Source organism: Nannospalax galili, unplaced genomic scaffold (assembly GCF_000622305.1).
Source record: "Nannospalax galili isolate Female #2095 unplaced genomic scaffold, S.galili_v1.0 scaffold540, whole genome shotgun sequence".
Lineage (NCBI taxonomy): Eukaryota > Metazoa > Chordata > Mammalia > Rodentia > Spalacidae > Nannospalax > Nannospalax galili.
The window spans coordinates 1,884,921-1,899,370 of record NW_008348613.1 but is presented as its reverse complement, the minus strand read 5'-3'; the positions used below and the strand labels follow the sequence as shown (position 1 = coordinate 1,899,370).

Below are 14,450 nucleotides of genomic sequence, written 5' to 3'. Positions count from 1 at the left end.
GATAGGCTGACTAGATTCACCAGAAGGGCAAGTAGTGGGGAATGGCTGGGGGTGCCGACAACACAGCAGACAGTAGCAGGGATATCAGAGTATAAGGGCTCTAGTGGGGAGAGGGAGGCTATGGGAGGGTTCTATCTGGGAAGTGGGTGTAAAAATAAATTTAAAAAAAATCTTAAAAAAAGAATTCCAGTGGTAGATCATCACTGCAGGAAGATAAAATGACGAAGATATATCATCTATGTGCATTTAAATACTGAGTTTTGCAGAAGCAATGTTAGGGTTGAAATAAATCTTGTCTATTTTCTGCCCACAGCCTTCCCATCCAAATTGTGAGAGGATACAGACAAAATAATTTTTTATCTGTGAAACCTAACTTCCTTTAAAAAATAAATCTGACTATGACCTACCTTTGACTGTTTATCTCTTGGTGTTCCTGGTTTCACTTTATCATGTGGTTGATCAGGAGTTAAAGTATTCTTCCTTGTTTCACTGTCTTCAAGCAAAGGAGCATAGCCATAACTGCTATCTGCAAGACAAAAATCTCTTGTATACCAAGCAGAAAACCCTTACTATTGGTATCACCTGGAAAAATAATGATAATAACAAAAATAAACCCCAAAAGAATAAAATTTAAGTTCTGGCTTAAAAATATTATTTATGAAATATTCATCTTGACAACTTGCTCATTTAGATTTTTTTTCCTTCCCACTATTTCTTATCTTCCCAAAAGTCGATGGTAAAATATATGAATTCAGAAAACTAGAATTATACTCCTTGCATTTGATTTTTATCAACAATTAAACTTTTAGGAACAATTTTTTTTTGGTAGGGCTGGGAATAGAGTCTTATATACACTAGGCAAGTGCTCTACCACTGAGCCATGCTCCTAGTCCAATTAAACTTTTATACATCATATTTTTGGGTATGCATTTCTTGTTTATTTATTTTATGTATATGAGTGTTTTGCCTGCATGGTATGTTAAGTGCACCCATGTTGTACAAAGCCCATAGAGACCTGAAGAGGGTGTTGGATCCCTTGGAACTGGAATTATGCATGGTTGTTAACCGCCATGTGGGTGCTGGGAACTAAACCCAGATCCCCTGCAGGAGCAGCCAGTACTCTTCAACACTGAGTCATCTCTCTAGCCTGTTGGCTATGCATTTCTTATTTAAGATAATCATTTACAAAAAATACTACATGTAAAATTTGAGGAATAAAAAAGGTATGGGGGAGGATGTGGGAGAGATAGTTCAGGAGAGGGAGAGAGAGAGAGAGAGAGAGAGAGAGAGCAGAGAGAGAAGGGGAGGGTAGGGAAGGGAAGGGAAGAGAACGGGAGGGGAGGGGAGGGGAGGGGAGGGGAGAGGAGAAGAGATGAGATTACCTCGACTGGAATTCAAAAGAAGTAGCTGTGATTTTAGCCTGTCAATAATAGTTTGTTGAAATGACAGCTGTTCTTGTTGCTCACGTATTCTCTGTTCATAGTTCTCAGTCTGCTGACAAGAAAACCAGTTAGTCTGATATTTACTGACAGATATGTTTACTGCCCATTAATAAACACACAGGAGTTGCCCATACTGTCATTTCCCAGTTACTTGAAAATTTATATGAGTTATAGACTGGCTCCAGGAATGTACTTGTAACCACTGTAAACACCAGTGATTTAAAACAATTAGAGCATTTTTTTTATAAAACTTTTTTAAAAATCACCTTATTTAAAGAAATTTCAGTTAAGAGTTTGACAGTATGGTGTCTTGGCCCTTAAGATAAAAGTTATAATTTGAAATTTTAATACTTATAACAAAAAATGAATAATATTAATATTTAAAAATACATACCAATTTAAAAACAATAAAATTTTATATCTTTCAAATAAACACTCTGAATTTGTTTTTAGAATACAAAACCACAAAAGAAGTAACTAGAAGTAAAACACTATGAAACCAAAGGTAGAAATACAAATTCGAAAAGTATACCAATAGGAAAACAACAAGAATACCATGGCTTTTATTATATAAAAATGCTAATTAAATATTTTGACTGCTATAATTTTTCTTATATTTTTATTCTACCCACCTTCTTATTTTATTATGATTGCTGAAAATTAAGTTTGACAAATGACACAAGTATGTATTAGGAATACAGATATACAGATGTGTCAACCTTCAAAAAAATTTGCAAAGTGTATCACAATTACCAAATTAGTAGTCTTAAAAGATATATTTGCAAACCATAATATAAAAGTCTTTGTCAATTTCTACCACCAGAGGAACAAAAAACTAAATATCTAAATACAAATTCACTGAACCATGAAAAGGGTCCTAATAATATTATAGCATCCTTTGGTAGATACTAGATGTTTAACTTTTGAATTAACTCTTAATCGAAGTTCATAATTAATGACATTCTATTATTTTCAGATATCAGCAAACCCAAAGTTCTTCACAAATTAAACATATATATGAAGGACTTTCAAATATAAATTTAAGAAATTATTACATTTACCAAAATAAAAGATGAACTTCTATATGTAAGACATTTCAAACAGAAATAAATGACAGAGCTGGTAAGTAACCCATGTGGCATGTTATCTTTGCATGCTGCCTGAGGGTAGACTTTATAAAACTTGACATTCCCCATAGAACTCCTCAAAACATGTTAAATGCACGCTTATAAACAGAAGAAGGAATCTTGTGAGTCTGTGAATCATGTTTAATAACTATGAGTTGTATCCCCACAGAACTCAAGCTCCAGGTACTGAGCCCTAGAAACTGAAGTCTAATCCAGAGCCACACTACTTAGAATAAGATCTCTTATTCCTATATAAATTAACATCAATGCTGCTAGAATGAGTGAGTAAACAGACTCAAAGGATAAAAATATTACAGCAAATTCTTTTAAAAATGTTTATTTACTTATTTATTTTATGTGTATGAGTGCTTTGCCTGTGTAAATGTAAATGCACCAGTGTTATTCAATACTCACAGAGGCCAGAAGAGGAAGATGGATCCCCAGGAACTGCAGTTGCAGACAGTTGTTAGCTACCATGTGGGTGCTATAAACTGCGAGAACAGCTAGTGCTCTTAATTGCTGAGTCATCTCTCTAGCCCTATTTTAACACTTTAAAATTACCCTTGCTACATAAAGAATCAAGAAATATGTTATGGTCTTCCCTATCTACTCTAGGCATTTAGAATACTTTTCCAAAGAATGTGAAATTCTTAATAAACATCAGTAACTACCTGCTTTTCACTGCCTGTGGACTGATACATACATCTTCCTGTTCAATGATCAAGTAACTAGATCAAAAAAACTTAGCAAGTTAGAGACTGAGAATAAACATTTTAAATTATTCAAGTCTCAGCCCATTCTTCATTTACTATGCCCCTGCACTCCATTTCAGTGAAGAAACCAAAAGACCATATATGTTCAGTTGGAAACAACTCAGAAAGCTTTTACCAGTTAATTTTCATCATCTTCTTTCAAGCTTAAAAGCACACTTCAGCACATCTGCTTACAACATAATATAATAAATGAATAATGCTGAAATATATTTAACAGCTTGGAAAATTAATAGATCAATAACTATTTCAAGTAGAAGTCTTGAACTATTTCTTAAATCAGTTTGATAATATATTATAAAACTAAAGCAAATTCTTTTACAAATTAAAAAAAGTATGTTGAAAGTATAGCTGGGCAAACAATCAAGCAATGGTCCATGTTCTCTTACTATACTTTTCATATATTTACGGCAGTTATAGTAGTCTGTATATATGTCTGATTTCCCTAAAGAGTATCAACACCTCATGGGAAGAAACTATTTTTTCAAGGAAATTTGAGTATCAGAGTGTCTGTAACATACTGAGATGCTCAGTAAATATTAATTGAATAATCAGCTAATTGAATTGCTAATGAAATATCAGAGAAGTAGACAATGTCTTCAAAAGTGACCTAAGGAATGCAGGGAGAAGTGGATTTGCTTTGATGTCTGCAAACTAAGTAAAACAAGTTTTTTCTTTTTTTTTTATCAAATTACTGTGCTCACTAAACAATTCTGAATAAACAAATAGCATGAAGTCCTTTTAAGAGATAATTGTTGCAGAGTCACAGTATTTTTAAAATAAAATATAATTACAAAGCAAGTGCATTCCAGTACTATCAAAGACCCCACAAACAGAAAACTCACTAACAACCACATTGAAAATGTACAACAGCAATGTCTTGTCAACACTTCTGTACAGAGCACAGACATGACAGCTAAAACAGACAGAAGAGAAGATGCTTTTGACAGCCAGTGTGTGTGAATGATTCTTTGAGTCAGATGGCAGCAACAAGTTACCAACTAGGAGATCTGCATGACAACTAACCATCCATCTGTATCAAACACCATCTGGCTAAGATGACTCTGGCTTCTGTGTATTTGACACTCCTAATTCCAAAGACTAGCAAAACAAGTGATCTATCAGAATCTAAGGCACTAAACAGGTATTTAGTTAGGTACTTGTGTCATAGGGGGTTTGTATTGTGTTCAACAGCAAATCTTAGCACAGGAGATCAAATGTATAGCAACATGCATTTTATATTTAACAAAACAATTATCTAAACATACTCTAGAGTATCATAAATAAAGCAAAAAGCTATCTTAAGAATTGTTCTGGGAGCTGGGCGTGGTGCTGCATGCCTTTAGTCCCAGCACTTGGGAGGCGGAGGCAGAGAAGGGCGGATCTCTGTGAGTTTAAGGCCAGCCTGATCTACAAAGTGAGTTCCAGGCCAGTTGGGGCTACAGGGAGACCCTGTCTCAAAAAGACCCCCCCCCCAAAAAAAAGGAAAAGAATTGTTCTGGGACTGGAAAGATGGCTCAGTAGTTAAGAGCACTTGCTACTCTTACATAATACCTGGGTCCAGGTCCCACCACCTACATGACAGCTCAGAACCATATGTAACTCCAGTTGCAAGAGATCCAATGCCCTCTTCTGGCCTTTGTGGGCACCAAGCATGCAAGCATGCACATGGTACACATACATACATGCAGGCAAAACACTCACATAAATGAAATAAAAATAAAACTAAAAAATTTATTTAAAGAATTTTTCTTTTTTTTAGAATCATTCTTTTATTAAGGCAAAATTCCAGTCCTTCCTCTTCAAAACTATGACACCATATTTCCAATAATATTGGCCATACAGCTGTTCAAATTTTCATGAGTTTCATAAATATTAAAATAGACTTCTGTAAACTGATTTTTTTTTCCTATTGCAGACACTGAACATTCTTTTTTTTTTTTTTTAATTTTCCAAGGTGAGGGAAATTTCACATGTCCTTAAGTCATCTATAATACTCTCCATTGGTCAAATATTTCTTTTTATCTTTAAGAATTAAGTTCAATACTCTGAAAAAATACTATGGCTTTATTCCAATGATTTTTACTAAGTAATTTAATATGTTAAGTGTATATACAATCTCAATTAAAAAAAACTTTAAACTGCTCCATGATTAATAAAGAGATAGGAATGCTTTATTGAAGGATTTGCTTGTTTACAAATGCTCTCAATAGGAAGCTCACAGTTCACAAAGGAAGATAAACATTAATTACCTCCCCACGCAGCAATTTAGACAAACATTAATTTAGACACAAACTAATTAAAATCTATCATAAAACTTTAGTAAACTAAGTATAAACTTTAGTTTCATTTTTTAAAAAATTACAAGATCATATACTCTGGCTTACATGTAACTCTTTCTTTTAATCATTCTCTGCCCACTATTTTTACAATTCCTGCCTCCAATCCTGCCGCATGCCAGACACCTTATCTAGGACGTACTGAGCTGGATGGATACCAGATTATCAATTTGATTGTCTACTACTAGTACTGCCATCGATTTCTCAGCATGCCAAGTGGCAAACTATGACAAATTATTTTTATTTTACAATCTAATTTTCATCTTGATTTTTTTGCCTCTTTAAGCTTTTGGCTTCTTTCTCTTTGAAATAAAAATAACCTTTCAAGAACTGAAAGATATGGCAAATATAAAATACCATTACATATTAAGCTCTTGGCAAACCTTAGATCCTTTCTTTAATAACAAGCAAAGTATCTACATAATATTTATAACTGTGGGAGCCAGACCACTAAGGAGTCTCCACCAGGGTACTAGCGTTTGAGTCACTGCAAAGTATTCCTGCAAGGGCAATGTTTTCTGCAGTTGCAGGGGAGCCACTCAGACCCCAGACTGGTAAAGTGACCAGTGTATAACCAAAGGCATGTGATTCTAAACCAGAAGAGCATCAGAAAAGTTGTGGGTGCAGGGCTGCCCAGAACTCTGGGGCCTAACCTCTACCTCAATGTGTACAGGAAATAAGACAGACTTAGAGAAGAGTCTCAAGCCTCATGATTTAATATTTGCCCTGCTAGGTTTTGGATTTAGTCAGAACCTGTTATCTCTTTTTTTCTTTCCTGTTGTTCCCTTTTGTAAAGGGAATGTCCTACACCTGTTTCATCACTGCATTTTTAAAAATATTTTATTTTTATTATTTTTATCTTACGTGTATGTATGTATTGCCTGCATGTAGGTAAGTGCACCCGTGTCATGCAATGCCCGTGGAAAACAGAGAGGCTGTTGGATCCCTTGGAACCAGAGTTACGGACAGTTGTTAGCTGTCATGTGGGTGCTGGGATTCGAACTCGGGTCTTCTAGCAAGAACCAGTGTTAACCACTGAGCCATCTCTCCAGCCCCTCATCATTGCATTTTAAAAAATATTTTATTTATTATTTTTATTTTCTGTATGTGAGTATATAGCCTGCATGTGTGTAAATGTACCTGTGTCATGAAATGCCCACAGAGGTCAGAGGTCAGAAGAAGGCACTGGATCTCTGGAATCGGAGTTATGGACAGTTGTTGGCTGCCATGTGGATGCTAGGAACTGAACCCTGGTCCTCTGCAAGAGCAGCCAGTGCTCTTAACCACTGAGCCATCACTCTAGCCCTCATCCCTGCATTTTTGAAGCACCTGACTTGTTTGATGTCAAAGGCTCACAAATGGAAAGGAGCTTGTTACAGGATGAACTGAACCCTCAGTCTCACCTACATCTGATTTAGATGTTATACAAGCAAGACTTCAGGCTTAGATTAAAAAATATTTTTTATTTTATGTGTATCAGTGTATTGACTGCATGTATGTGAGTGCACCCGTGTCGTGCAATAACGTGGAAATCAGAAGAGGGCTTCGGATTCCTCTGGAACTGGAGTTAAGGACGGTTCGTAGCCACCATGTGGGTGCTGGGAATCAAATCTGGGTCCTCTGCAAGCAGTCAGTGCTCTTAACTGCTGAGGCATCTCTCCAACCCCTGGGCTTATATTTTTAAAGTTGATGATGAATGAGTTCAGATTTGAGATGAAATTGAATGTGTGCCATATACATAAATTTGGGGGGCCAGGGAGGCAAAATGCTGTTTTGAATGTGTCTTCACGCAAAATTCCTGTTGACAGGTTAGTAGGTCATAAATGATTCTCTCTTATGAATGGGAATTAAGGTGTTTAAAAACGCTTTGCACAGAGTTCACCCCTTTTTGCCCCTCTGTAGCTTAAGCCACGTGAGGACACAGTATATATCCCCATGGAGGATGCAGTAACCATGAGCTATCTTCCAAGTAGATACTGGGCCCTCTCCAGACATCGTTATCTTCTGGTGCCTTATTAACCTTAGACCTCTCAGTCTCCAGAACTGTGAGAAATAAATTTGTATTATTTATAGATTACCTAGCCTATAGTATTTTGTTATAGCAGCACAAAATGAACTACTCAGACACAGAGCAAATAATGCACATATCCAACAATAAAACCCTGGATCACTGAATTGTCACTAGACCCACCACACAGTCAGCCCATACTCAAAGCTACTTCTACTTTTTTTCTAGTCATTGTAACCTAGGACCCAGAATGTTCTGAGAGATCAGTGTTGTAAAGACAATTAAAAAGTGAGAGAGATAGCTGGGTGTGGTGGTGCACGCTTTTAATCCCAGCACTTGGGAGGCAGAGGCAGGTGAATCTCTGTGAGTTTGAGGCCAGCCTGATCTACAGAGCAAGTTCCAGGCAGTTGGAGCTATAGGGAGACCCTGCCTCAAAAAGACCTAAAAAAAAAGCAAGAAAAAAAAATCAACGCAGTTAAAACATTCTGTGAAGCAAGAAACAAAGTAAACAAAAGTCTAGTTGTTCAAAGTTTACAGAGAAACACAAATTTTAAAAGACTAAAGAACAATTAATGACTTAAAATGTACAAAAATTGTACATTTGCTAATAAAAAAAGTGCCAAAACAACAAAAATGACTACCACTACCAGTACAAAAATATACAAATAAAGATGCATTCATATACAATAACAGTCCCTTTCATTATTTTGCCTTCCATTCCTCCTCAGGAATACAACTTCATCACACACATTTGTGTGTCTTACTTTAAAAAAAAAAAAATGAGAAATGAGCTGGCAAAATGGTACAGTGAGTAAAGACACTTGTAGTCAGGCCTGACAACTTGAGTTCAATCCCAGGGACGCACATAATGAAAAGACCCATGCAAGCTGCCCTCTGACCTCCACATGCATGCCATGGCACACGCAACATCCGCATCCCTCCCCCCAATAAAAATGTAAATGTAATAAAACAAATTATTTAAAAAATGAAAAGTGTTCTGTAACCAAAATTTTCAACTTAGTAACATAATATCCTCATGAATTTATGTCACTGAATATCTTCTATGTACCAAAATTAGAGACATATTTTCTTTATCTAATTTAATCCTTGAACCTTCCAAAGAGACTGTTTCTCACATTTAAAAAATGAAAAACTAATCTACCCAAGGTTTCCCAGTAGGTAGAAGAGTAGATTTGAATGTAGGTTTTCTAGTCTACCAAAGCCTAACCCCTTACACATCATGTGACCACACCTGGCTCTTCAAGGCAATTTTTTTGCTATGCACTCTCTTCCTAAGGCAATGTTAGTGGCTGGCTACATGCCAGTGAAGCACATTTCTCCTAGTTCAGAATTTTAGTCTAGATCTCTATGGCCAACTGCCATAGTACTTTTCATTTTATATACTCAAAACTGATGGTCTTCGACTACATTCCCTCCCTCTCAAATAAGTTTCTTTCCTTTTCAGTATACAGTACCACCACCTATCTAAAACACCATAATTTTCTTCTTTCAGTGCTGGGTTCTAAACCTATACCTTCTACAAATTAGGTGACCACTTCACCTCAGGCCCATCACCTTTGACTCTACTTGTTGCATAGCCAAATCCATTACCAAAGGCCAACAGTAATCACAAAAATGTCTCAAATACAAAAAATTTAGAATCTTCAAAGCAACCACCACTGTTCAAATCACACTATAATTTTAACAGACAACTACAATGGCCCACCCGCACTCCCTAAATCTATCAGTTAATTCATTCTTGACACTACAGATAAGTGTTCTCTGCAAAATTCAATCTAATTTAATCCTTGTTATCATCATAAGACCAATACTTTCCAGCTACTTCTTATCTCATGTCAAAACCCCACAAAGTCCATAAAAATTTAAATGGCTTCTCATTGTTTTTAGAATAAACACCCAAATGTCATTAGTATGGCTTCTATGTCCTTGCAGCCTTGCCCCTGACTCTTCTCATTTTACCATATATTTTCAGCTTTTTTAGACCTATGAATGTAATATGCATCCTTCCTTCTATTTGAAAAGTTCTCCAAATGTACTCTTTCAAAAGTAACTTCATAAAAATGATCCCTGACCTCCTAGATTAGGTCAAAATTCACTAGACATTCTAATAGTAGTTAATCTTTCTTGATACTAATAAGAGTTTGAAACTACATTTATAGGACTGATCAATCTCTGCTTTGTTAGATGCACATCATTCCATGAAGCAGGGAGCAGGACTGCTTTATCACTGTAGATTTAGAACTTAATGCATTTACTGATACACAGTACATGACCAATACATTTTTGAAGAAATGTTGAAATGCAGGCAGTTTTATTAACAAATTTCACTGGACAAATATACATCTGTCTACAAGTTTTGAGAAGATATTTCTGAGGATTAAAATCTAGGAGAAAATGTACAGAGACTTTAAATTTTAAGAGACAGGGAATTATTTTATGATTCAGTACTGACGATATACTATAAAAGAAGAATTAAAATAGAAACTACCAGATCCTTTATTTTAATATCTCTATAAAGAGAATCTGCTGTTGATGAACCAAGAAAGGAAAAAATGAGGGTCTTTACATCTTAAGTGGAAGCATTTTATACACACACACACACACATACACACACACACACATTTTTTTGAGACCATGTCTCTACCTAGGTTGGTCTCAAACTCATTTTGTTGCCAAGTATAACCTAGAACTGATCTTCCTGCCTCTGCCTGCTGAGTGCTGGGATTATGCACAAACCCACCAATTTATGCAATGCTAGGAACTGAACACAGGGTCTTGTTCATAATAGATAAGCACTCTACCACTTGAGCTATGTTTCCAGGCCATAAAGGTATTTTTTTTAAGAGTACTCACAATTAAGGTCTGACCATTAGTGCATGTGTATACCTGGGGGCTGTATGACAAGGAGCACAGTGCCAGACAGGAGAGACCGCCATTTGAGTTGTTGTTCAGAACAGTCCAAGAGACTCCCAAAATAACACAGGCTATTGACGGAGACCTTAGTTATCTCCTAAAACTTGAAGGTAAGACCTTACTGCTGAAGACAGGACATAGTTTGGACACAGGACTTGGGACAATGGAGCTGGACCTGACCTGGAAGTCTTCTCCCTGAAGATTAGCTCTCATAGTTCTAAAGGATACTATGCAAGCTGCTAAGGGAGAAAATGAATCAATAGTCCAAGCCAGCCCTACAGCCTAAAAACCATAATGACTGGCATGGCAAACTACCTCTACTGGTACAGTAGTGGCACTGTTATCTGGGGGGTAATCAACAGCTATCCAACTGGACTTAAAGCCCTCTCAGTGGGAGGGAACTAATGGGTGGTACTGTAATTGCAGCCAAATAAACATGGCTGGAAAGGTCATAGATGAATTGGTACTAGCTCTTACAGTCTTTAGTATTATATATTCACTGTTGTAAAAACATTATGGCATATCTACGATGAAAAGAGAGTCATAGATGAGTTAGTACTAGCTCTTACAGTCTTTATTATTATATATTCACTGTTGTAAAAACATTATGGCATATCTATGATGAAAAGAGAGAACATAGCCAAATTTAGTCTTGTTTGAGGCCTTTATCTAAGCTTTAAATAAAACTCCTTTATCAGAAAATTAGATGACTTTAAATATTATGCATCTTTGCCTTTCTTATAAGTATAAATAAAAACCAATTTATGATGTATTACCTGAACTATTCTAGAATTTAGGCAATTATTTCCCTTCAACAACCTAAATGTTCCTCAACTGATGAATGGATAATGAAAATGTGGTACATTTACATAACAGAGTTCTATTCAGAGGTAAAGAAAAATGAAATTTTCAGGTAAATGGAAGGAACTAGAAACTGTTATTAAAAGTGAGGTAACCCAGACTCAGAAAAGAATGAGCTTGAGAAAGAGGGACAGTAGGACAAAGGCATTATCAAGGGGGAAATGGGGAAAATGGGGGGGGTACTTTAACTGGGGAGGGGGGCTATACAGGGGAGAGAAGAAAAGAAAAATAAATAATGCTTAGGTGCTATGAAAAGTCAAAGGGAAATATCCTACTGCTGAAGATACAGCATATTTCAGACACAGGGCTTGGAGCAATTGAGCTGGAACTGACCTGGAAGCTTCCTTCCCCAAAACTATCTCTCATAGTATCCAAAGATACTATCCAAGCTGCCAAGGTACAAAACCAATCAATGATCCTACCCAGTTGTAAAGCCTACAAACCACAATGATTGGCTCAACAAATTATCTCTATTTCTGCAATAGTGGCACTTTTATACTGGGGGTAATTAACAGCTAATTGGACTTAAAGCCCATTCAATAGAGGAAATTCATGTATGGTACTGTAAACATATTACATATGGTTGGAGAGGTCATAGACTCTAGAGAAAAACCAACTTCTATCACTTCCCTAGACCAAGGTAATTTCTTACTATGTTCCAAATACATATCCTTATATTTACAGACCTTGTCAACCATCCTTTTTCCTGTCTTTAGGAATTTGACTACTCTTTGTACCTAACATAGTATGTATCCCTTTGTATGTTTGGTTTGTTTCACTTGGTATAGTATCTCCAAGTTTCCATGCTGTAACATGTACACAAATTTCCTTCTTTCTTGAGACAGAATATTGTTATATGAACATACCACATTTTGTCCATTCATCCACTGATGAACAGTTGAATTTCTTTTACTTTTCATCTTTTGAGAATAATGCTCTGTGTCCCCTGCTTCCACTTCTTTTAGGTAATTTATATTAAATAGTTTATACTTCATAGCTGCACCACTTCGCACTCTCATCAGCAACATACAGGAGGAGTTCTAGTTTCACTGTATCCTTGCCAACATTTTTGGTTTGTGTTTGGATAAGAGCCATACCAATGGGTGTGTTCTAATCTTACTTCCTTTAGTTGGCCTTTTCATATTATATCCAAGAAATTATTGTGAATCCAATGTAACAAATCTTCTGCCCCCGTAATTTCTTCTAAAAGTCTTATCATATTAGCTCTTATATTCATGTCTTTGATATATTTTGAGTTCTTCTTTTTGTAAAATGGAGAAAGACAAGAGGTCTTTCCATGAATACAGATTTCCTTTTCTCTTCTTTCTCCTCTTCCCTCCCCACCTTTCATCTTCAGATGATTTTTTTCCCCCTTATATACTGGTGTCTTTAAAGTTTGGAATGGTTTGGGGGGGGCGGTGTTTTATAGTTTTGGTTTTTGTCTACTTCCCACTTGGTTTAGGTTATTCCTAAAATTTTGGTTTTCTTTTTCAGATTGTTCATGGCTAATATATAGAATTTTACATCATTCATTCATCCATCCATCCATCCATCCATCCATTCAGCATTCCCCTCTAGCCCCGGAAGGCCTGAAACTCACTATGCAGACTAGGCTGGCCTTGATCTCACACAGATCCACCTGCCTCAGCCTCTAGAGTGCTAGGATTACAGGCGTGTGCAAGCCAGGCGCGTGGCATACACCTTTAATCCCAGCACTTGGGAAGCAGAGGCAGGCGGATCTCTGTGAGTTCGAGGCCACCCTGGTCTGCATAGTGAGTTCCAGGCCAACTGGGGCTACAGGGAGAGAAAAAAAAAAAAAAAAAAAAAAAAAAAAAAAAAGTGTGTGCCACCAGGACTGGCTGCTGTGTTTTATTTATTTTTAAACAGGGTATTGCTATGTATCCCAGGCTGACTTAGAACTCATGATTCTTCTGTCTTGACCTCTCCATGTATTGAGATTACAGGCATGTACAACTACCTGCTTTTCAATTTACTTTTCTTTTTATGCTGTATATTGAACTTTTGCATGTTGATTTGGTATACTCTAAAGAATGTATTCTAACTGGTTATGTGTACAAACTGCAGGATTTTTCATAAGTGATCATGTTTGAAAATAAATAATTTTATTTCTTTCTACACAATTTCAATGCCTCTTTACCTTTTTTCTTGTCTAACTGCTCTGGTTAGGACTTGGTACTATGTTGAATACTATGTTGAATAGGAATGGTAAAAGTATATACTTGATGGAATAAAGATAAAATACACATTACTAGTCATACTCCTCATGATTGGGCTGTAATTTATTTTTGTAGCAATTTTTTCCACAACACTTCATCATTCTTTATGGAGTCGCAGGACCATCTTGTGGTACACATAAAGCATTAACATTCCCTCACTTCTTGTTTGTGTTTTTTACTATCTTAATATCTCCCCACCCCCTCACTCATAGAGGAACCATGTTCCCCAACTTACACTGTTCTTAATCTTAGCCTAGATGTTGTTTTGAAAAGAGCTGACTTGATCTACAAGGAATGAGATAAATGACTCTGCTTTGTGCCATATACTATCCTGCCTAACTTTTATTGTACTACTTGAGATAGAAGGATAACAGCCACTGATTCTTTTTTCTGTTTTTTATTATCTATTTGAACTTTTAAAAGTTCCTTAAGGATACAAATGATGTTTTATTTATTTTAGCATTCTCAAAACCCATCAAGGGTGTAGTACATAGGAAATTGAATAAATGTATAAAATAAATACATCAGAATACCTTGAATTTAAAATAGAAGAACAGCCAGGCGTGGTGGCACATGCCTTTAATTCTGGCATCCAGGGGACAGAGGCAAGTGGATCTACATAACGGGTTCCAGGCCTACTGGGGTTGTGGGGAGACACTCTTAAAAGTACCAAAAAAAGAAAAAAAAGAAAAGAAAAAGGTAAAAATAGAACAAGTTTTTCTTTATCCATTC

At 36.2% G+C, this 14,450-nt stretch overlaps 1 protein-coding gene across 1 annotated transcript in view; it reads right to left on the bottom strand.

Annotated features, from left to right (window-relative positions):
• The window catches only part of Tank (TRAF family member associated NFKB activator), a 79,626-nt gene that overhangs the window by 41,692 nt on the left and 23,484 nt on the right, over positions 1 to 14,450 (bottom strand). The window contains exons 3-4 of the mRNA XM_008845747.3: positions 1,383 to 1,491; positions 408 to 526 (exon numbers count right to left, since the gene is read on the bottom strand). Of these exons, the coding sequence (XP_008843969.1) occupies positions 408 to 526; positions 1,383 to 1,491 (228 nt within the window). The remainder of the gene's footprint in view (positions 1 to 407; positions 527 to 1,382; positions 1,492 to 14,450) is intronic.